We start from the raw sequence: 25,455 nt of genomic DNA, 5'->3' as shown, positions 1-25,455 counted from the left end.
CGCCTTGTGCAGCTTGATCCTGGACTTCCTGTCAGATTGCCAGCAGGTGCTAAGAGTGGGCTCCCTCACCTCTGCCCCTCTGACGCTCAACACAGGTGCCTCTCAGTGCTGTGTCCTAAGCCACCTCCTTTACTCTCTGTATACCCATGACTCTGTCGCCACCCACAGCTCCAATGTGCTAATTACACTTGCTGACAATACTACATCGATTGGCCTTACCTCAAATAATAATGACGCAGCCTATAGAGAAGAAGTCATCACCCTGACACAGTGGTGTCAAGAAAACAACCTCTCCCTCAATGTCACAAAAATAAAGGAGCTGGTTGTGGACTACAGGAGGAATGGAGACAGGCTAACCCCTATTGACATCAATGGATCTGGGGTTGAGAGGGTAAACAGCTTTAAGTTCCTTGGCATACACATCACCGAGGATCTCACGTGATCTGTACATACTAGCTGTGTGGTGAGAAAAACACAACTGTGCCTCTTTCACCTCAGACGGTTGAAGAAGTTTGGCATAAGTCCCCAAATCCCTAAGAACTTTCTACAGGGGCACAATTGAGAGCACCCTGACTGACTGCATCACTGTCTGGAATGGGAACTGTACTTCCCTCAGTAGCAGGACTCTGCAGAGAGTGGTGTGGATAGCCCAGCACACCTGTAGATGTGTACTTCTCATGATTCAGGACATTTACAGTGACAGGTGTGTAAAAAGGGCCCGGAGGGTCATTGGGGACCCGAGTCACCCCAACTACAATCTATTCCAGCTGCTACCATCCGGGAAATGGTACTAACAGCTCTAGGACAGCTTCTTCAACCAGGCCATCAGACTGATTAATTCGCAATGATACAATTGTATTTCTATGTTCTATTGACTGTCCTGTTATACATACTATTTATTACAAATTACTATAAATTGCACATTGCACATTTAGATGGAGACATAATGTAAAGTTTTTTACTGCTCATGTATGTGAAGGATGTGAGAAATAAAGTCAATTCAATTCAATTCAAGAATATAAACTACCGAGGAAAGAGATGATGGGTAAACTTGTCAAGTTCACTGGTAAATTGAAAACCTGTTGATACAAACATGATGCTTCAGGCTTTTGAACAGTTGACAAACAGATAAAACAAATCAATCACAGTCCCAGGATAAAGAGAACCTCGCCATTCACATAACATTGTGGCAGCCATGAGATGATCATCCAAGCAGTGTTCCCCATAAATAATTTACAAAAGAAATACATTACAATACATAACTTTGTAAAGTAAGGCAAAGTATGTCTAGAGACATATGGTTTGGTATAACAATCAATAAGGCATCAGTAAAGCACTTGAAGAATCAGAGGATTGATTAAAATAATTAGGGATAACCCCAAATGAAATCATTACAGTCTAAGCATACTCTTTAATAGATTTGGTATTTAAGAAACAAATTTAGTGTAGTTCACCATGGAAGACAGTGAAGACAAGTAAAGTGGAAGGCAACATTCACAGTAACTTGCAACTTCAACTTTGCTGCAGGAAGCCTGTCATTGGACACATATTTTTGATGATGGAAAAGCATAGAAAGATCAATCCAGTTCATTTGCAATACAATTATAGTGCTTGTGCTAGAAGGCATGTATGTGATTCACAGCTCCATGGTATTATCTCACCTGAAATAGAAGGATGTGGATTCAAACCTCACTCAGGAATTTGATAAATAATCTATCCTGTTAATCTATACTGTTACTTTGCTAGCTCATTTCTTTGGACCAAAATAATCCTTGGCTTTATCTGAAGACCAAAGAGGTCATTGCAGGATCCCAGTCTACATTCAAACTACTTAATTACTAACAAAATCTATTTCACCAGTGCTGTGCAGTGCAGAAATTGTTACTTAATTTTTAAACATTACAACAGTGCTTATTGGTTGCAATATATTGTGGGGTGTTCTTAAGACATAAACGTCACTACACGGGTTCCACTTTGTTTCCAAACTATCAAAACATACAAGTTCCATGCATAGTATTTTGAGCATAGGCATGTATTTGTGCTAGATTTTAGTTACTTCTTTCACAGGACTTACCATTGCTATGAACCTCCCAATAAAACGGAAATAGGTCAGGTGATCTGGATTAATTGATGACGCAGGGTTTATCTGCAAACAGTAGTTGTTTTTTCCAGCGTATTCAAACAAGCAGTACATTGGATTGAGAACTTCATGGGAAAGCAGGAAAAACCATTCTCTATGGAATAATAATAATAAACTCCAATAATAAATGTTGAAACTTTAACTAAAATTGTGTCAAAAGCAGAACTTATCCTTTGATATTCAAATATTAAAATATATTTGCATGAATTGTTTTTTCACCACACTTCTGCATCCAAAAATTAATAGCTCTTCTCTATTTTTGATGCATATAAACTGCATGTTATCCGTATCTTTACTCAGAAACAATGATTTGTCTAATACTGCAGCAATTCAACTGACAGAGTTCTCTAGTAATTGCTCCAACTTATGTACAATTGCAGAAATAGTAAACAAATTAAAAGCTCAGAAACTCTCCCTCTCCATTATACATAAAGCCACTTTCACAGTTGACAGTGAATAGCAAGCACCACAGATTCCCATGTCAGATACAAATATTTAAATGAACAGCAAAAGTTTTTCTCTGCATTAAGGATAAGTCCGTCTTTATCACAGAACAGTACCCTTGGAACTCGAGAGAGATACAGGATGGAAATTGGTCATCCAGCCCACCAAGACTGCATTGACCATGAGACACCCACTTACACTAACCTTAAATTGGTCCCATTCTCTATACGTTGCATCAACTCCCCAGTGTTGTAATTTCATATTTTGCATATCCTGAGCTATGCCTCAGTTAGGTAAGATTCAATATTAATTTAGAGTGTGTTGGTGCTCTGGCTCCATATTCAAAGGAATAATCTTATGTACATAGGATTACTGAGTAAGTAAATTCTTGTGCTATCGCCTGGCTTGGTATTGACTTTAGAACGCTGTTTTCCACCTTCATGTCACTTCAATACCACTGCATATGTTTTACTTAAACTAATGCAGGTTTAAAGTAGATGATTAAGCTAATTGGTGGAACTGCATATCTGCTCATTTGTGCCGGAGTCTCACACAATTTCCCAATTTAGTCAAGTTTCCAAGCACAGCCAATGGAAGGGAAGACCAGAGATAAGATTGTTCTGTAGGAATATCCATACAGTGGCTCAATCTGAGGCATGGAAGGTAGTCACCGTACAGGCTGTGTTCGGTAAATAGCCTGTTTCAGGCAATATGCAAAGTGAACACAATCACTTTCCATTTCTCAAAGGATTAGCAGAAATTAAAAACTGATTTGATTGCAACAATAATTATTTTTATCTTTGATCTGGTAGAATTGTCAAATATAAAATTTTCCATCCTGCTCATCTCTTGATAGGATGAATTTATATATATATCCACATGCTTCACATTACTGTCAACAGAATAGAGTTACAGCTTATCCGCTGAGCACAGTTAAGTCATGGAGGAACAAGGAACCACAGCATAAAGACAAGTGAATTCCACCGATGCAGGAAGATTCTCAGCAGCCTGTCCGTGGTTCTACCCTGTGGTAGAACAGCATGACGTAACCTACCATAGGGTAAAACCACTGGTAGGTCACAGAGGAAAGAGGCTGCATGAAGAGATGACGGGAGCTCAAAATAGTACAGATACTCCATCCACCAAGAAAGATAGCAACTTTGAAAATATAAGTAAAATAAGCAGTCCCAGAAATGTGGCTCACATTAGAAGCTGCACTGTTAAGGAAAACATACCATATTGAATTCTGCACAATTTCTCTTCTGATGACCAGTTTAAATTAATAAATAACAGAAACAATATATCAAAAGATATTTACTTTTAATATTTTACTTTTAATTGCAGCTTCTAATTATGATTTCATTAGAGTTTCATGCAACAAACCACCAGCAAGAATTCAGTATGCACCTTGGAATTTTAAAATAAAATTAATATACGGTGTATTCAAAAACAAGACACGTAAAATCCATCAGCAATTACTGCAGTTTGGAAAGTAAATTGTTTTTTCATCAGTTGGTATGATGAATCAGAATCAGATTCACTATCACTGACATAATGTATGTTATGAAATGTGTTGTTCTTCAGCAGCAGTACTGTGCAAAGACATTTTGCATGTTATTCAAAAAAAAGTCCTTGAAAATTAGTTTTCTCTCATCAGATTGAAACACCTTATCAGGCACCAGCATTTACCAAATTTCTTGCAATATGTTTTGAGGTAGTGTTCATCAGCTTTCATGTAGGTAAACACTGTAAAACAATGACTTGACTTTAAATATCAAGTGATACTGTAGAGTTACGTATTATTTGACAAGAATTATTAGAAAACTGCCCAACACTAAATGTATGGGAAAAAATTAAAATATAGATGCATAGTTAAGAAAAATGATGCAACACTTACAGTGGAGCAACAAACAACAGTTAATTAGGAGGAAATATTTTAATAAAATAATCATGTCAGTGACTGTAAGCTTACTTTCAGAAATCAAAATGTATGAATCGCAATTAAACATGATATGTAAATATTCCACATCTTATAAGCATTCTTAATTTACTTTGCAATACAGTAGAAATTCAATTATTCGCCCATTGACATATAATTCCTTAAAAAACCAGAATGTACCACCTCATTAATCTGCTTTGGGTTATACCTGCCAGGAAAGGGACACACTTAAATGTTTAAAAGGCAAGGAATGCAGCATCTTGGAGAATTAAAGAGGCATTCATCAGAGCTTAAAAGGAAATGTACACCTTGTTTATGATTGGCTCCTTTAAGTAAGAGCCTTGTGATTGGCAGTAGGTGAACATTTTGTTACGGCGCCAAATAAATAGTTGCAAACAGAATTCAGAAACTGAACTGCAATATGAAATTTATTAATTCTTTACGTGCAAGAGACTAAAGTTAAATATGAGCATTTACACTTAAACTTCATCAATCAGAAGATATTTGAATTGAGTGACGAGTGTGGATTTTACTGAGGACTGTCTGCTGGCTTCACACATCACCTGGGTAGTCCCAATACTATCACTTGACTGTCCAGAAAGAATTTACTGAACAAAAGTCTCCTGGACCCTAAATGGCAAAAGGGAACTTTTGTAAATTCATTGGATCGTATTGGTGGGTCAGAAGCCCCGTCATGAAATTGCTGAGAAAAATTCTGAACAACAGTATCACTTGTCCAATCTGTCATTTTACAATGCACATGAATGACCACAACACTGTTGCCCCCTCTCATTACTACATACTGTACTATACTATACGCTTTAGCCTGTTGTGACTCCAAAGGGAAAGTGATGCCAGCCGTGCCCAGTTGGCAGGAAGCAAATGTTACCCAACTGTGGGAACTACTCACCTTGCTATACCTCCATAATCCAAACCCTCCTCTCCACGCATTATTATGTACAATCGACGGCGCAAGTCATATGGCTTCATATTCATTATCTGCAGAGGAAATTTTTTTTAAATGAAAGATTGCTCAGAAATTAATTTCAGGACCTTTTATCTGTCACCTTATATGTACAATAAATATGCAAAAAGAGTGGCAATTTCATTTCAATTTCTTGTCTAATCTAAATTCAAGAATTCTATTTTCCAATGAAGACCTAAAAGTATAATGTTTCAGAGAACGCACATTTCTGCTTTCTCTGTTATTAAAAGTAACATATAAAGAACTATAATAATGATTATATTGTCATGATTCCACTTATCCACACAATAATGGTATTATTTCTTTCCCTAATAGTTTAAGAGTATTATTGAGCCCAATGAAAAAGGGGAGTAGAATGGCTACAAAGTAAAAATTGTGGATTGTAAGGAGAGTATTAGTTATCTTGGCAAGAGTTAACCAGAACATAAATTTTCAGGCAGTTTTCATCAGTTGAAATCAAGCCATGGCTAAAAGTAAATAGAGATTTTTGATAAGCCAACTTGAACCAGATGTGAGAAAAAGAAAACAGTAAAAGGAACTTCTCTCAGACTATGTATCTGAAGGACCATATCTGAACATTTTACTTTAAAATGCAATTATAGTCACTACCTGATTGACTCCTCAAACATATGTGCTATTCTACTCAGCCTCTCGGTGAGCAAGACAACATTTTCCAATATCAGGTACACAACATGTTTTATTCAATGGCTCTTGATGTAACCTAGCCGTTTCAAGTTTCAAGCTCATCATTGTAATGGTCACCAGATTAGTAGGCGGTGGTGAGATGAGGCTGGTTAAATCTGTTTGTCGATTCTATTCAAGTGTACCTGTGTACTTTCAAATACACAACAATACCTACATGCTAATTTCGAGGTACTTGTAAGAAAATAAGTCCAGATTCAGCTCACATATTTAATTTTGTATGCACCCTTCAATATCAGATTTTGATACTTAAAATAGTTTGTTACCTGTTGAAAGGAATCCTCAAATAAAGTTTGTCTGGAGACACTGATTTTAACATGACTTGGTAATGCATTAGACTGAAAAAAAAACAAATAACACTTATCAAAGATACATTAATTAAACCATAAAAATTCCATGCTGATAGCATACAATAAACTGTTCTGTTTAACCACCACCCTGCGACCAGACATCGTCCTAGTGTCTGAGTCTACTAAGCAAGTGGTGCTGCTGGAGCTGACAGTCCCATGGGAAGATAGCTTGGAAGAGGCCTTTGAAAGGAAGCTCTCCAAGTACGCAGGACTGGTCAGCAACTGTCAGCAGGCTGGATGGAGAGCGAGGTGTCTCCCAGTGGGGGTTGGTTGTAAGGGATTCGTAGCCCGTTCTTTAGTTAGAGCCTTCAGCATTTTGGGCATCGAGGGAGAGAGGAAGAGGAGAGCCATCCACAGTACCACCGATGCGGCAGAGAGGGCCTCAAGATGGCTGTGGCTCAAAAGAGGGGAGCCATGGAGTCATAAGTAACTAGCCATCTGGACACAAGCTGGGGTCTGATCAGCCCCGGCTGGGTCACCTGGAGGAGGTTGTATGATGTTGAAAGACCCGAAACACCCGATGATTCCAGGAACATCACTGAAGTTGTGTCCAGAAGCATCAATAGATGTATGTCCACAGGACCACGCAAATTTTTCTGCAGCACCTCTTTGGGACAGATGATATTTATTAGATTAGATCAGATTAGATTAGATTAGATTCAACTTTATTGTCATTATGCTGAGTACGGATACAAAGCCAATGAAATACAGTTAGCTTCTGACCAGAAATGCAAAGAATAGTGTTATTTACATAATAACTGCAAATAAAAAGTGCTACAGCACACAAATATAAAAGTACTGAGACAATACAATACGGATGCAATACCACTTAGCACTGTGATGTGAGGTTCAGCAGGGTCACAGCCTCATAGCCTCAGGGAAGAAGCTCTTCCTGTGCCTGCTGGTGTGGGAGCGGAGGCTCCTGTAGCGCCTACTGGATGGGAGGAGAATAAAAAGTCCATGGTAAGGACTTGATAATGCTTTTCGCCCCGCCCAGGCAGCGTTTATGGTAGATGTTCCCAATGGTGGGTAATTGGGTGCCGATAATCCGCTGGGCAGTTTTCACCAAACGCTGGAGTGCTTTGCGGTCCGATACGGGACAACTGCCATACCACAATGAGATGCAGTTGGTGAGTATGCTCTCAATGGGACAGTGGTAAAGGTCCGTCAGTCTCCTGGGACAGAGGTGAGCTTTCTTGATGCTCCACAGGAAATAAAGGTGCTGTTGTGCCTTTTTGATCAGGATGGAGGAGTTCAGGGACCAGGTGAGATCATTAGAAATGTGGACACCAAGAATTTGAAGCTTGATACACACTCCACTACAGTTCCGTTGATGTAGATGAGGACGTGAGTGTGACTCCTGGCATGCCTGAAGTCCACAATGATCTCCTTGGTCTTCTGGGTGTTAAGGGCCAGATTGTTGTCGGCACACCACGCAGCCAGGTGTTGGACCTTGTCCCTGTAGGCCGTCTCATCATCCCCTCTGATCAGACTAACCACCATGGTGTCATCTGCGAACTTGGTTATGGAGTTAGAACCATGTAGAGGAACTAGCCAACCTGATACCTCTAGGGCATACTGCTTTTATCCAATGTTCCACTATCTTCTTTTTGAATGCTGATCAGCCCAGAGGCACTGTCTCCAGCTGACAGTAGAGGTGCACGTTAATTGGCGGATATCAGTAACTCAATGTACATGCAGTAATTTATTTATATACCACATAGGGACACTCTGGCCATCCCCGAAGGTGTTGGTCAGAACCTCTAACATACCTTCGTAACAAGCACACCAGATGGGTCCTAACTAGCTGTACAAAACTCTGCTAAAAGTAGCAAGCTCCTTCAGGCCCCGAGGCTCATTTGTTTTCAAAAGTGCCAAAAGACTTTTGAGTTGTCAATTTTGTACCATTGTAGTAAACGATGCCAAAATCTTAACGGTTGAACTCTCTACATATTGGGCTGACAAGGTACAATGTAATCAAAACCACTAAAAAGATTTTAATAAGTTTTATTTATGACAAGTGCACCTTAAAAAATTGGGGTTCGACTTATCTTTAACGATGTAAAGTGACTTGTTTAGCCACGTGACGTTTATCATATCCCTTATAAAGACGTAGAAAAAATAACTATCGCAAAGAAAATTTTTTTAGCATTATACTCGTATTTAAAATGCCACGTACATCGAACATGATCTGTATTTTCAAGTGACACTAATACATTTGTGGTCTCAGTTCCAATGTCAGAGCTGGAAGTGAGTTATTGGCCAAACTAGCAGATGAGGGCAAGCCCATCCCCAACTTGCTCTTTTGCATTACCTAAAACCAAGGTTTTATTTATAAGATAAAATGAACCTGAATATGAAATTCTCAAGTTCCATTTCCATCTCGTGAGCTGTAATACGTGTGTAAATGTAAATAACATATCAAGGAGAGATTGGACAAACTTGGGTTGTTTTCTCTGGAGAACTGGCTGCTGAGGGGCAACCTGATAGGAGTTTATAAAATTATGACACAGATGTAGATAGGGCAGATATTCAGAGTCCTTTAAGCAAGGTGGAAATGTCATACACTAGAGATTGCAAACTTAAAGTGATGGGGTAAAGTTTAAAGGAGACATGAAAGACAGGTTTTGTTTCACACAGGGAGTGGTAGGTATCTGGAACACACTTCCAGAGGAAGTGGTAGAAGCAAATGCAGGTTTAGGAGATATTTAGACAGACATACGAGCAGGCAGGGAAGAGAGGGATACAGACTGCATACAGCTGGATAGGATTAGTTAGAGCAGCATCGTGGTAAGTGCAGACAGTGGGCTGAAGAGCTTGTTGCCTGTTCCTGTGTTGTGCACTGTTATGTTCTCTGGTCTATCTGAGTAGCTTAGAAACATAGAAAAACTACAGCACAATATAAGCCCTTCGGCCCACCATGCTGTGCCGAACATGTACTTACTTTCGGAATTACCTAGGGTTACCCATAGCTCTCTATTTTTCTAAGCTCCATGTACCTATCCAGGAGTTTCTTAAAAGATCCTAATGTTTCCGCCTCCACCACCATTGCCGGCAGTCCATTCCACATGCTCACCACTCTCTGCGTAAAAAACTTACCCCTGACATCTCCTTTGTACCTACTTCCAAGCACCTTAAAACTGTGTCCTCTTGTGATAGCCATTTCAGCCCTGGGAAAAACCCTTTGACTATCCACATGATCAATGCCTCTCATCATCTTATACACCTCTAATCCTCCGTCACTCCAAGGAGAAAAGGCCAAGTTCACTCAACCTATTCTTGTAAGGCATGCTCCCCAATCCAGACAACATCCTCGTAAATCTCCTCTGCACCCTTTCTACAGTTTCCACACCCTTCCTGTAGTGAGGTGACCAGAACTGAGCACAGTACTCCAAGTGGGGTCTGACCAGGTTCCTATATAGCTGTAACATTACCTCTCGGCTCTTAAACTCAATCCCACGATTGATGAAGGCCAATGCACCATATGCCTTCTTAACCACAGAGTCAATCTGCGCAGCTGCTTTGAGTGTCCTATGGACTCGGACCCCAAAATCCCTCTGATCCTCCACATTACCAAGAGTCTTACCATTAATACTATATTCTGCCATCATATTTGACCTACCAAAATGAACCACTTCACACTTATCTGGGTTGAACTCCATCTGCCACTTCTCAGCCCAGTTTTGCATCCTATGAATGTCCCACTGTAAGTTCTGACAGCCCTCCACACTATCCACAACACCCCCAACCTTTGTGTCATCAGCAAATTTACTAACCTATCCCTCCACTTCCTTATCCAGGTCATTTATAAAAATCACGTAGGGAAGGGGTCCCAGAACAGATTCCTGAGGCACACCACTGGTCACCAACCTCCATGCAGAATATGACCCATCTACAACCACTCTTTGCCTTCTGTGGGCAAGCCAATTCTGGATCCACAAAGCAAGGTCCCCTTGGATCCCATGCTTCCTTACTTTCTCAGTAAGTCTTGCATGGGGTACATTATCAAATGCCTTGCTAAAATCCATAAACACTACATCTACCGCTCTACTTTCATCAACGTGTTTAGTCACATCCTCAAAAAATTCAATTAGGCTCATAAGGCACGACCTGCCTCTGACAAAGCTATGGTGACTATTCCTAATTATATTATGCCTCTCCAAATGTTCATAAATCCTGCCTCTCAGGATCTTTTCCATCAGCTTATCAACCACTGGAGTAAGGCTCACTAGTCTATAATTTCCTGGGTTATCCCTACTCCCTTTCTTGAATAAGGAAACAACATCTGCAATCCTCCAATCCTCCGGAATCTCTCCCGTCCCCATTGATGATGCAAAGATCATCGCCAGAGGCTCAGCAATCTCTTCCCTCGCTTCCCACAGTAGCCTGGGGTACACCCCGTCCGGTCTCGGTGACTCATCCAACTTGATGCTTTCCAAAAGCTCCAGCACATCCTCTTTCTTAATATCCACATGCTCAAGCTTTTCAATTTGCTGTAAGTCATCCCTACAATCGCCAACATCCTTAATGGAAGGAAACCATGAAGGTGACACAGATTAGGTATGAAGAATTCAAAGTCTGTTTTTCCCAATATAGTAAAGGAAGGTATGTGTGTATATATTTACATCAAGAGATTAATGTAAAGTAATAGCTTATTTGCTATTACCAATTTTTAAAACTTCTGGCTCTGTACCTTTTCTCAAAACAACATAATTTCAATTTTTTAAAATTTGGCTCCAATTTTGTTTTTATACATAATCTCTTTTCACAACTGTGCTATTCCTTTGCTGAAAAGATTGAATAAATATCTGATTTTGATATTTTTATGGCACATTCTAAACCTGTGTTTAACAGAAGAATGTTTCTCATTGTTTCATCCAGCAAAAGTCTTGGTTTGAGCTGAGTGATCTGATAAGGGCGAGTCTCTATAGAAAAATAAATTAGGAGCAGGGTGTAGTTTAAAATTGTATTACGACAATTATATATTTGCAGCAATTTTCTTCACAATTTATGTGTTGCCCTTCAATTTACAAGTACCAAATTTTTAAAAAAATCTTTTCTATTTCTTAAGAAACTTTGTACTCACATGGCAGAGAAAACGGAATTGGTGATATTTCCATCGAAAGCTTCGGTCGTACGCTGCTGGAGACCCATTTCTTGCACTGTGAAGTTATTAAAAAGCTTATGTTTGCACTGAGGTCAACTTATTTTAACCACAACAAAATTGGATCGCAAGGCAATTAGTGATTCAACAATGTATTTGGAGATTTATTGAAGAAATAGTACCTAACTTTGAACTGTATTTCTAGTGACATAAAATATGATTTATGTAAATACCATTTTTTATGAAGTAAGGAATGGGTGTATTCAAAGTACAAGCACGCAGTATGTTTATTGAAAAATTTGTCAAATATGTCCCTTTCTGATAACTGGTTTTGGAGCACAATGAATTCAGTTATTAATACAAAATAGTCCTGCTTCTTCTTTCCAGCTTGTCTAAATACTAATTGGTAACAAAAATTAAAGGGCTCTCTCAGTAGATAACCGCCACTCTCCCCAAAAAGCTGGGAGTCTCAATTTCAGATACATTATTGTAAGGGACTCAATCACTTGAATCATCTTAAGTTTGCTGACAGGATAATTGACTCCAGCTTCTAAAATGTTTTATCATATCACTACTCAAACAAAAAAGATATTCTTTTGCTACTAGTCTTCATAGCTGGCAGCAGTGAGTAGATATTTCCTTGGGTCCACAGATGAAGGAAATAAAAGACTACCTATTGCAGAAGAAATAAGGAAAATAGGCCACAGGAACCTCAAATTTTTCCTGATGTATGGTGACACTTTTAAAAGCAAAGATATCACCATGATATATAAACAACAATTTGTTGGTAGTATTTTAATAGTTCTTTCTCTGAAAATTGAAATAAAAGCATTGCACAAAGCAGAAGTCGACATCCGAATCATTAGTTTAGAAAACATATAAAAGAAAGGTAGGCTTTGGGACTTCAGTATGTTTTAGTGTTTATTCTCTAATACAACTTGGTATACAAATCAAAACCACAAAAAGCTATTATTTTTTATTTAGCTCATTAAAAGATAAACAATAAATCCAACAGTTTTCAAGTTTGATGATCTGATTAATTCATCAAGGAGAATTCATAAGATCTGAAGTTAACTGGTAACTTCAACGTGAATAAAGATTCTGATGTTCAAAATTGACTTTTCATTGAAGGAGTTATGACCTAAAATTGAATATTCTTCATATGAGTACTGAGGTGACATTAGACCCCAGTCAGTATTAGTCTTTAGATTTCTTCAACACAATTAGATTAATATGACCAAGCAATCCTCAACCACAGCACACTTATCAATTTTATATTAGTTGATATTTGCCATCCGTTGGTCAAATGAAACTATGAAGACAAATGATAAAAAATAGATTAATACAATTTGCGCTAAGTAAAATGTTAGAAACATAACTTCCCATATTTTTGACAAAGTGTAAAATAATGAAAAATCTTAAAGGAAAACATATTTACCTGGAGGTGGAATCAAATCCAGTTCGAGGATCTTTAAAGGTGGTGGAACGAGAGTTATGGTCCACAAAATATCGAACCCCTTCATTTGTGTACTTCATCTCCCAGCCAGGAGGCAGAGGGGATTCTTGGATCATCCTTTGAAAATGCAATTTTAACCCGTGTTATAGGAATATCTCATTTGATAGATGAACTGAAATACTCATAGTGATTATCAATTACTTTCAGGTTTTACGAATGTGCACCGGAGTACTGTAAATTCCTTTCTTTTTGAATGATTCAGTAATATTGTTTTCCCAGAAAGAACTATTGTTCACTGGTAATGATCAAGGATGTGATGTGAACTGAAGACCTGTTCCTCCAGTCTCAAACTATCAAAGATCCTCATTAAGAATTATGGTAATATTTCTGTACTGCTTTAAAAGGTAAAGAAGCTTTTAGAAAATGAAGATTCAAAACTGTCATAAGTACTCTTAATTTTAACTTAAAGCACTTTGGGGAAAATAATTTGAAGCGTTAATATTCATGGAGGCAATTTATTCATAAAAGGTAAGAGAGGGAAAAAGTACATTATGGTGCTTGAAAGAGATGTTCCTGAAGACTTAAAGGAACTATTTTGTTAGGGTTAAGGAGCGAGGAGCTATTGAATTGCTGATAGCATCTATGGGCCACCAAGCAGTGAAAGGAAGACAAAGGAGAAAATTTGCTGAGAAATTAGAGATGGACAAGAACTGCAGAGACTAACAAAGTCAGATTATTCTCTTATTGATTAGGATAATGCTAAAGTAATGAAGAAAAAGGAACTTCTAAAATGTGTAAAGGTGAACTTCTTGGTTTGTATTATTTTGTCGGTTTCAGCCTGAAATATGGACAATCCCTTTCCTCCCACAGAGGTTGCTCAACACACTGAGTTCCTCCAACAGGTTTCTTGTCATTTTTAGTCTAATCCTACACAAATCCTTTTCTGTTTTACTTCTCCCACATTCACTATAGTGTACCAAGTTCCTAATGGACTTAACAGCAGATGACGCTTCCCCTCTCTAAAACCAGGGATTACAAACTTAAAATAAGGTGTCAGTCATTCAGTGCAGAGCTGAGAAAATAGTTCTTCACCCAAAGGGTAATATATCCTTAGAAGAGAACTGCAAAGCATTATATTCATTTTTCTCCAAGATCTTATTAATAGTCAATGATCTAAACATTAACTCCTTTTCTCCCCCAGACTCCACCTGAGCTACTAACTAGTTCCAGCTTTTTCAGTTTTATTTCAGGCATTGACATGGTACACTCTTACAACTGAATACTTTGCATCAATCTTCCCCAAGGGAGAGAATTTTGCTATAAATCCAGTAGAAGGGAGGTAATCATCATAACAGTTGGGTATAAAATTGATTGGAAGGTGTTTGTTAGGTTGGCTATGCCTGAAGTAAATTAGTCAGCATTTTAAGTTTTCAAAGGAAGGGGGAAGAGCTTATAAAATGGCTTGACATCATTTTCTAATATCCCAAGTAAAAGGGGAATAGTTAAGAGCAAAAATGACACTTGTTCGAAACTGGGAGCAAAGATATGCCAGAAAAAAAACACACTATTCAGTTTAGTGATGGCGGTGGAGAACTATTTACAAACAATAACTAAGGAAAATATGACGTGGAAAAGGTGAAGGATCCCAGCCCTGAAACATTAACTGTTTATCTTTTCACTGGCAATGTCTAGCATTTTTTTTATTATGGACAGTTAGATATTTGAAGAAATCTGAGTTACCAGAAAAAAAGCATAGATTTGTGTATTGTCTAAATCCTATCCTCCCACAAATGCTGTCCTACCAAATGAGTTCCTCCAACAGATTGATTGTTGCTCCAGATTCCAGCAACTGCAGTGTCTTACGTATATGTAGATTTCAGAAAAGCACACTGAGTTCAAGTAGAAACAAGAGAAAATCTGCAGATGCTGGAAATCCAAGCAACACACATAAAATGCTGGAGGGACTCAGCAGGCCAGGCAGCATCCATGGAAAAAATTACAGTTCACGTTTCAGGCCAAAACCCTCAGTAGGACTGGAAGGAAAAACGCTGAAGAATAGATTTGAGAGCAGGGAGGAGGGGAGAGAGAAACGCCAGGTGATAGGCGAAACTTGGAGGGGGAAGGATGAAGCAAAGAGCTAGGATCTTGATTGGTGAAAGAGACAGTAGGCCATGGACTGAGATGAGGAAAAACTTCTTCACACAGAGAGTGGTGAACCTGTGGAATTCTCTGCCACAGGAAACAGTTGAGGCCAGTTCATTGGCTATATTTAAGAGGGAGTTAGATATGGCCCTTGTGGCTAAAGGGATCGGGGGTATGGAGAGAAGGCAGGTACAGGGTTCTGAGTTGGATGATCAGCCATGATCATACTGAATGGCGGTGCATGCTTGAAGGGCCAAATGGCCTACTCCTGCACCTATTCTATGTTTCTATGGAAGAAAGAAAGGAGGGGAGGGAGAGGAGCACCAGAGGGAGGCAATGGGCGGCCAAAGAGATAACATGAGAGAGAGACAAGGGGATGGGCAATGGTGAAGGGGAGGGGGGAAGGTTTGGAGGCATTACTGGAAGTTTGAGAAATTGATGTTCATGCCATTAGGTTGGAGGCTACCCATACAGAATATAAGGTGTTGTTCCTTCAACCTGAGTGTGGCCTTATCCTAACAGTGGGGAAGGCCATGGATGGACATATCAGAATGAGAATGGGGAGTGGAATTAAAATGGGTGACCCTTGGGAGATCCCACTAGTTCCGGCAGATGGAGCGTAGATGCTCGGTGAAGCAGTCTCCCAATCTATGTCGGTATCACCAATATACAAGGGGCCACACCGGGAGCACTGAACACAGTATATGACCCTGACCCCAAAAGACTCACAGGTGAAGTGTTGCCTCACCTGGAAGGACTATTTGGGGCCCTGAATTGGAGTGACAGAGGAGGAGTAGAGGCAGGCGAAGCTTACAAGGATAAGTGCCAGTGGGGAGGGACGAACGGACAAGGAAGTCACGTAGGGAGCGATCCCTGCGGAAAGCAGAAAGTTGGGGGGGGGAGAGGGAAAGATGTGTTTGGTGGTGAGATCCAGTTGGAGGTGGTGGAGGTTTCAGAGAATTACGTGCTGGGCGCAGAGGCTGGTGGGGAGATGGGTGAGGACAAGAGTAACCCAATCCCTGGTAGCATGGTGGGAGGATGGGGTAAGAGCAGACGTACATTTAAACTAGCATGGCTTTTCTTTTTTTGATGAGGTAATGATGAAAGATGCTGGAGGAAATGCATTAGATGCCATAAATGTATACTTCAGAAGCAACATTCCCTCTCTCTTTTTTTTAAACAGCTGCACAGACCAACCACAGCCCCGAGCAGGAAATTTTTACACAGGCTGAAAACTGTGTTGCACTTTTTTTTTTGTAATGTGCATTCTATGAACATTTAGAATGGAACCGAAAAATCCACGTACTTTTGATTTCACTTATTAATTGAAGAGTTTAATGAAATAAAGTACAACAAAGCAAGTTTTGTAAACTGTAAACTTAGATGGTGTCGGCATTCAACAGGCTGGTGGTTTATTAACAATGAGCTACCAAATTCTAACCTGTGATTATTATTACAATTTGTAACAGTGCTGTAAATTGAAACATTGACAATATAAATGCTTCAAAGTAAAAATTATGGTATGTTTATTATTTAGAAAATTTATGGATTATATTCAATAACATTAATTATTAACAGGGTATTTCACAATTAATATTAACCTAGATTTCCAAATTATACTAACATTATATAAAAGAAAAAAACAGCTGCATGGCAACAAAGGCTATGTGAGCAGCAGCATTTCAGCTACTGCGTGGCTACACACCTGCTCAGCTTAGAGGGAACAGTGTTCAGGAGGCTTCTAGCTCATGAACAAAAGTGATAACCATGGACTAAAGGGTGGGTAGTGCGGATAAGAAACTGGTTCAATAACAAAGGCACGGTAAAATGACTTTTTTTTCAGTCAGTGCTTCCCAAGACACTAATCTGAATGGTTTAGATTTGAAAATATGACAAGTCACGAGAAAGATAGCGATCAAATACAAAGGACACAGATAGGCTGGCAATATGAGCGACTAGGTTAGACGACATACAATACAGAGAAATGTGAAGTGATGCATATTTTAGAAAGAACAAGGTAAGACGAGCAGGAAGCAAGTATGCATAAGTCTGATCTGCATAAATCAGACATATTCAGAACAGTTAAAAATAGTACTCGACTGCATGAATAACTTTACAGACACTGAATTAAAAAAGCTTGGAGATGGCCTAAAACTTCTATATAAAGAAAACTTGGCCACAATTGAGGTATTGCATCCAATTATAGTCACCACACCTAACAGAAAAATGGAGACTTATGCATAAAAGATTTACTAGAATGGTTCTAGGGATGATTTTGGTTATCAAGAAAACGTGGTTGTTATTCTTGAAACAACGAAGATTAAAAGGAGATATGAAAGAAATGTAAAAGTTTATGAAGGGTTTACATAGGATAAGTAAAGAGGCAATGTTTCACACCGAGCGTAATGCATACATAGAACAAGCTGCCAAAGAAATGTTTGAGGCAGGTATTAAAAGAACATTTAAAATACATTTGGACATATATATGGATAAGAAAGGTTTGGAGGGATATGGACCAAACATGGACCAATAGGATTAGCTTAGACAGACATCTTAGCCTACATGAATGAGTTGAGCCAAAGGGCTATTTTCACATTGTATGATTCTATCCATAGGTTCCTAAAACTGCAAAGCATCATTTACATTTTACTTACCCCATATTTGACAGGTTATGCATTAATATATTTATTATTTCTCACCTTTTAATAATTACCTTCAATTCAAGTGTTATACATTACAGTTTAAGAGGTTCTAATTAAGACATTGTTCAAATACTGCTAATCCCTAACTCCTGAGGGCTCAAGAAAAACAGAATTAACATGGGGGGGTGGGTTGGGAGCATACGCAGAACTAACTTGCTATTAAGTGCATAAAGACATGTTGAGATCAGAAGGCAAGAAAACAAAAGCTCCAATTTGTATCAGGCCTTTTTTTGACTTCAATATGTCTCAAAGCAATTTTCAGTCAATTAAGTACTTGTGAAGTATAATCACTTTTGTAGAAAGGGAATGTGATCACCAGTGTGTGCACAACACACTTACGCAAGCAGGACTAGATATCTAAATTTCATTAATGCTGATTATGGAATAGATTCCTTAAGGTTGTCATGCCCAGGGCTGGTAGTGAGGATAAGCTCTCACTACCTATTAAATACTCCCAAAAGTGTGTATCTCAAATAGCCTTTAACAACCAAGACCAGATCCTGGCTTTCATGTTGCCTTAGCTACTAAGCCCCGGCAGAACCATTTCTATTGACAGGAGAAGGAGCAAAGGCGGTTACTGGCACCTTAAAAAAAATCTCTACGGGCAGATGGGGCTCAATCAGCCATGGTAGGCAGCTGATCTAGGAGAAGGAAAACTCTGATCTCAAATCACCGCTGCCTTGCAACTATACCCGATCATGGGGGAGGCTTCAGGAGTAAACCCTGAGGAAAAATCCAGAGCTGGAGTCCCTAAGACAGTCCGACGTCTGAGTCCAACATTGATTGGCAATTCCTACAATGCCGCTGGTGCCAAAACTGTATCAGTCTCTGCCATTCCTTTGGACTTAACAGCTGTGCGGAGAGCAGAGCCTGCTACATGGGCAACAGTTTGCTCTCCATATTGTACTGTCTGAACTTGTACATCATGTAGACAACTGAGCCACAACATCCATGATCAATCCCAACCAACAGAGGGTCTCAATCATTTACAGAATATATCTATTAGAACATCTGAGAAACTCCCTACACTTCCTGAAAATGGTAACATGGGATCTTCTACATTCACCTGTAAAAAAAAATAAGCAGCTGGACAATAATGGCTAGAAAAAAATATACGCAGTTTCCTTTCAGAAATCTGCACCAAATTAACGCCACAGTGATTAAAATTTATTACTTTGTCAATTTTATTTCATTTGAGAATATTGACTTATGACATAATGTAAATTATGCTGAAAGCCAAAATTAAGAAGAGTTTTAGACAGACTAACTCCATCCAGCAGACTTTCTCTGTGCACTATATTACTGTATGCGTCGTTGTTCAGAATGACATGTTGACTTTATTGCAGTGCTTCCCAGCCAATCACTACATTTCGACTCTGCTCTATATCACTCAATGGTTTGTTTGTTTCGTGACGTACCTGGGCAAACACCTCAGTGGTGCATGCCAACCAGATATTTGATTGTGTAATGCTTTAGGGGCGGAACAATTCTGTACTCACCCAACGTACATACTTCTTATAGGCGCACTGGTAGCAAAATTATCACTCTGCTGTCAAAATGGTGGTGAAGCAATCCCACAACACCTAACTATTTTGATAGTATATTAAATAGTGCCAGTCCCTTTTAAGAAAACAAAAGTGAAAAGAAGACAAAGGAACAAATCTGCTGAGACATTAGAGATGCATGAGAACTGCAGAGACAAATGAAGTCAGATTATTCTGTTATTGATTAGGACAATACTAAAGTAATGAGAAGAGGAACTTCTAAAATGTGTAAAGGTGAACTTCTTGGTTAGTATTATTTTGTCAGTTTCAGCCTGAAATATTGACAATCCCATTCATCCCACAGATGTTTGTCGTCTCTAGTCTAATCTTACACGAGTCCTATTCTGTTTTACTTTTCCCACATTCACTAAAGTGTACCAATTTCTTAATGGGCATAACAGGATATCTAAGCAGTTTCCCTGTGTTTGTAGTGTTCTGACTATAAGAAAGTTACAAATTTTGACTCATTAATAATATTTTTTCTAGATTAAAATGTACATAGAAGAAAAAAAGTAAGTGACTCAAACACCATTAACTTTGTTAACCCAAAATGTTGTTTGACTATTTGCAAATGAGTAGCAATGGCTATGAAATAGTTTTGCCATGCTGTCATAAACTGCTGTTTCTGTTCATGCTGATCCCTGACAGGCAATTTGAGATAACCATGTATTTTTTGTTCATAATTACAGCAAATTGGTCACCATTGGCTGGCTGTCAAATTGAAGTCTTAAACTGACTGAACACACATTAAGAGTATATAGTTTGTTAACTGAGACATTGATCTCATATATACAACTATTTGCTCCAATTGGTTCAACTTTTCTTAGATAATTTCACGAAAATAATTAAAACCAATGAGTATCTGATACTAATTTTGTTTTAAAATTTCACTTCTCTTTAAAAATACTTCTGTTTCCCTCCCAACAAAGATAGACATCATCCATGGCAAACAAGAGTTCCATTTTGTATCCACACAGACTTGTTTTCATTTTCCTATTCATTTTTTCCTCCTCTTTCAGTCACATTAACTCATAACTAAAAAGCCAGAGGAAATACCTGCAGACTGCAGTTACTGAACGTAGCCAGATTCACTAGCATTCAAATCCTATTGGTTTAAATATGAGTTGAATATTCAGCCGCAACTGAACAAATGCCAGTTTACTTCTCCTCCAATTTCTAATTTTCCCCACCCATTAAAGGCTGCGGATCCATCTGGGATATGGATCCAAAGGTATCATTACAACCAAGGCGCCACATACCCACGTCTGATTACATCAATCAATAAATATTAAAAATGTTTAAGTTATTGAATATATAGAACATAAAGGTAGTATTGATTCCTGTTTCTGTTTCAATTTTTTTTCAAACACATATCACAGAAGAAATTAACTATCAATGACAGCACATTTCAAAAAAATGTTAAAAGGTAACCAAATAATTGAGTAAATTAAATCAATTTTCAAATTGAAATATGATATTTTCAAATCTGTCCAGTTGACAGAGCAATGAGGGCAGATAGAAAGCAAATGACATGTAAAAGCTGTGAAAGATAGGTAGGAGCTACAGTAGAGAACTGTAACCAAAAAGAAGCATGTTTAAAATGCTCAACACATCAGACTGTTTGGAACCCGCACATTTATGGCAAAATTGTGGTGTTTGGGATCTGCCAGCAGTTCGCCACCTGCACACAGTCATGTGACTCCACATGGCACCCAGCAGCACAGCACAAGCCTGAGTTCCCTAGCACTTACATCACTTTTATCTATACCTGGCACAGAAACAATAAGTTCTTTCATTTGGTAAAAACAGGAACTGCTGGAAACACTCAACAGGCCAAGCAGCAACTGCAGTGAGAAGGCAGATTGATGTTTCAGATCCATGATCTTTCATCAGAACGAAGAAAAGTCTGAAATTAAATGCATTTTAACTTGCAAAAGATAAGGGGTGAACAGAACAAAAGCCATCTCTATGAAGGGGTACAGACCAAGAAAGATTTGTGAATAGCACCAGTGTTGGTAATGGCTCAGATGAAGTGGTGCCACCTCATTATTCACACCAGATCTGTCTGGAGAAGACATACATAGGAAATGAATGGGAATCAAAGGTGAAGCAGCAACTCACTATATGTTTTACTGAGTCTACTATATGTAGTGTTGACAGTGTGGTCATTTCTACGTTGCAGAAAGCAAAACAAAAATCAGGTGACCACATTGCAGCACACACCTATTCATTCACAAGGGTGACCTCTCACATCTGTCTCTGCCCTCTTACACCTGTAGTATTAACGCCAATTTCGTCTCCGCCCATATTTCCTGCCCAAAATGCAGACTGTTTATTCTCTTTTACTTCACGTTTCCATCAACTGCTGTGTTCTGTATCCCACAAATCAAGTATTTGCTTGTTTTTCTTTCCCCTCTGCTTTTATTTATCTCTTTCTATTTGCATCCCCTCCAAATAGATCAGCTGTGATTAATGAGCGCCTCGGGCAGTACCAAAACCACATGTGATATTCAATCTCTCTTGGCCTCCACCCAATTACATAGATTCTCATTTTCTCACTGTTCCTTCCCACTTCCCTTCCCTTTGGAACATACTTAGTTTCCAACTTTTCATAATTTTGATGAAAGCTTATCAACTTGAAGTGTAACTCTGCTTCTTTCACCCAATATAGATACTGCCTGAGGTGGTGCTTCCAGCATTTGTTGTTATTATGAGGGGTTTTTTTTTTTTGCTTTTGAAGGCCATTAATTTGAGTGGACAGGTAAAGCTGTGTAAGGTGCTTTTCACCTTTTTAATTAATTAGGTTTGCTTGAATGTTATTATTATAATTTAACTGACATCGAAGTTTACCTGATAACAATTGCTAAAATGTTTAAAGTTAAACTGTTTTAAGATCATTTTTAAATGCTACTGAACATTCAGTAACACAAAGCCTGGTAAAGGGGATGTAACTTTACTGGCTGTCAAAGGTCTTTATGGGTGATATTTAATTAGGCCCACCCAAGTGATGTAATTATGTCAAAAAGGCCCACAACTGAGATTCAGTCGAGCAAGCTGACATTGGAGGACCTGCAAAGTTTTCTCTAAATAAGCAGTGATCATAAGCGATGAGCAATGGCAACAAATTCAAGTACTGCAGATTATTAAGAATGTTTAGTGCAGATAATTAGAAGACTTGGCACAGGGTAAATTAAACACATAATATGAGGAATATTAATGTGGCTTTCATTTGCTATGAACACAAGGAGTGAAAATGCAGGAACCAGACAAAATCAGCTTTACTGTAAAAATGCAAAGCATTTTTCAAACAGTACATAGAAACAAGATTAATGTATATCTAATGTAAAAATCTGTAAAAATCTGCTAAACCATACACCAATTCTTTTCTAAAGGAATCTTACTCTGAGCAGGATCTAAATATTTGAGTTTAAAATTAAGAAATCCATTTTACAGCTCATTCCTCATGGATTTGTAGCTGGTTTTCATACAAATCTGAATGAATTTTGCTAATTAGCAGAGACTCTATTAACATAGAAAATAGGTGTAGGAGTAGGCCATTTAGCCCTTCGAGCCTGCACCGCCATTCAGTACAATCATAGCTGATCATCCAACTCAGAACCCTGTACCTGCCTTCTCTCCATACCCCCGATCCCTTTAGCCACAGGGGCCATATCTAACTCCCTCTTAAATATAGCCAATGAACTGGCCTCAACTGTTTGCTGTGGCAGAGAATTCCACAGATTCACCACTCTCTGTGTGAAGAAGTTTTTCCTCATCTCGGTCCTAAAAGGTTTCCCCTTTATCCTCAAACTGTGACCCCTCGTTCTGGACTTCCCCAACATCAGGAACAATCTTCCTGCATCTAGCCTGCCCAATCCCTTTAGAATTTCATACATTTCAATCAGATCCCCCCTCAATCTTCTAAATTCTAAATTATAAGTATAAGCAAACTGGTCTTGGTATGCTTTTCTTACATGCTGATTAAGCTGAAGATCACCACACTTTTATTTTGAAGATCTATTTCTCTGTTCTAGTTTTGCACACAGTTCCTGTGGTTGTCAAGAACGGAACTTGTAACCAATAACCTCCAGTGCTGCTTGAGGCCATGTGCCAGGAGGTGCTCAGGAACAGCCTGGTGAAGGCTATCCAGTTGATTTTCCTTGTCTCTTGCCAGAAGGTGGCTAGTTTAATCATAGTAGTCTACATACGACTCACTAATGCTACAGAATCAGTAAAGCTCACAAATGGTAATGATTGTGAATTAAAGTTGGTATAACAATATACACATAGATGTGCTCCAGTGTGAACTGTTATTGCTGCTCGTTTACATTTCACCTTAATTTGCTCCTACGTTATACTCCAATATCAAGTGTTAACCAGGGAAACGCAACCAAAATATAAACATCTCATTCTTACAAAAGCAGAGGAATGAGAGGAGCTTTAAGAAAGGCAAAGATTAAAGAATGCAAAATGGTTCTTAATTTTCCCCAAAAAGGTATGCTAAAAAACAAGTGAAAGTGTTAAATTTGGCTGTAGTGAACTAAGTATTTCCACATCTGGTCATTAAAATAGAATGCTGAAAATCATAATGAATAATAACAGTTTTGAAATTACTTTGAACAGGAAGAAGTACCAGTTGGCTTCAAAGAGTTCATCAAGTTTCACCACAATGTCCTTCACCCTTATTTTAAAAAAGATTAGCTGCACTTACCCTTGAGTTCGTGGATCCTCCCACTGGGTTGTCCTTGTATTGTGGTTAACAAAATAGACTCGTCCATTATCCTGGCGTTTCTCTGGGGGTAAAGGAGTGAAGATGAAGTTTTTATTAATTCGACATTATAAACAATGCAACTTTTTAATTCTGTTGTTCTTCATTGATTCCAAATTTATCAATTAGATATTTTGATGTGTTCCATTAATTTAAATTGAGAGGATCACATTGTGGTCAATAAAGATGGAGTAATAGTGAAAAGATTTTTTTAACTGATCTGAGGTGAGTAGAATCATATTATTAATGTTATGGATTCACATGCTGACAGTCAGACTTGTCTCTCACTGCAAGATCTGTGTCATAAATGAACAGCAAGTTTGTATGCATACCTTAATAAATGTCTGTCTGTCTCAGTTTCTGAGAAACCAAAACTTTTCCAGCTGTGTCACTGAATACTACAGGCCTTGAAATTCACTGAAGGTTTATAACTGTATTACTTGTGGCCCCTTTTTAAATCACCACCTCCGAGAAATCTTACAAAAAGTACATTTGTTCAGAAACTGCAGATGTTCTCAGCTAACAATAAAACATTTTGTGGCTGTAGAACGTCAATGAACTATTCTTTACCGTGTGAGGAAACAGACATTTTACCTGGTTAAAAAACAAATCTTTTTTTTTGAAAATTAGTTTGAACCATCATAAAAAACTAACAGCTCCTTATAATCTCCAGGCAATGAATGGATTATTGTATATGCAGGAGACCTGCTTCTTGCCACCCACTCTGTGGTTTGTCAGCCTCATGGAACATGTATGTTATTTGTCACTGTGAAAACACTATTGAACTAAATAAACAATTCAGCCCAGTCACCAGTTAGAAAAAAAATTACATTGATTTCAACACACTGTGCAGTCAAAATGTACTTACACAGATAAAAAGATTTACTTTTTAACCTTCATGCTTTTAATTAAAACAAATCAACACCAAATGAAAACCAGTACAGCTACTAGTACTGAGAACCCTTCAATTGGCTGAAATATTTTTGAACTACTGTACTCACTAAGAAAACCAGTTTTTAAAATTACAAATACAAAGGCTTTTTAGAGTCAGGACTTATGAAATCCTGTTAACTTGCAGAAACTTGATGAAGCATATTAATCAGTTTTCAGCAGGGTTGCTGGACATGGCAAAATGAAGTCACCAATGATTTAAGGAAGAGTTGAGGGAAAAATACAATA

General features: G+C 38.4%; 1 protein-coding gene across 5 annotated transcripts in view; it reads right to left on the bottom strand.

The window, feature by feature from the left end:
* wwp2 (WW domain containing E3 ubiquitin protein ligase 2) overlaps nucleotides 1–25,455 on the bottom strand; it is a 196,403-nt gene that overhangs the window by 22,861 nt on the left and 148,087 nt on the right. For all 5 annotated transcript variants that reach the window (XM_063067102.1, XM_063067103.1, XM_063067105.1 and 2 more), the window contains 6 exons: nucleotides 24,220–24,301; nucleotides 13,103–13,237; nucleotides 11,647–11,722; nucleotides 6,477–6,548; nucleotides 5,434–5,522; nucleotides 2,075–2,234 (listed from right to left, as the gene is read on the bottom strand). In XM_063067102.1, coding sequence (XP_062923172.1) covers nucleotides 2,075–2,234; nucleotides 5,434–5,522; nucleotides 6,477–6,548; nucleotides 11,647–11,722; nucleotides 13,103–13,237; nucleotides 24,220–24,301 — 614 coding nt within the window. The remainder of the gene's footprint in view (nucleotides 1–2,074; nucleotides 2,235–5,433; nucleotides 5,523–6,476; nucleotides 6,549–11,646; nucleotides 11,723–13,102; nucleotides 13,238–24,219; nucleotides 24,302–25,455) is intronic.

This window comes from Mobula hypostoma, chromosome 14, assembly GCF_963921235.1.
Source record: "Mobula hypostoma chromosome 14, sMobHyp1.1, whole genome shotgun sequence".
NCBI classification, from domain to species: domain Eukaryota; kingdom Metazoa; phylum Chordata; class Chondrichthyes; order Myliobatiformes; family Myliobatidae; genus Mobula; species Mobula hypostoma.
This window is presented reverse-complemented; position numbering and strand designations above follow the sequence as displayed.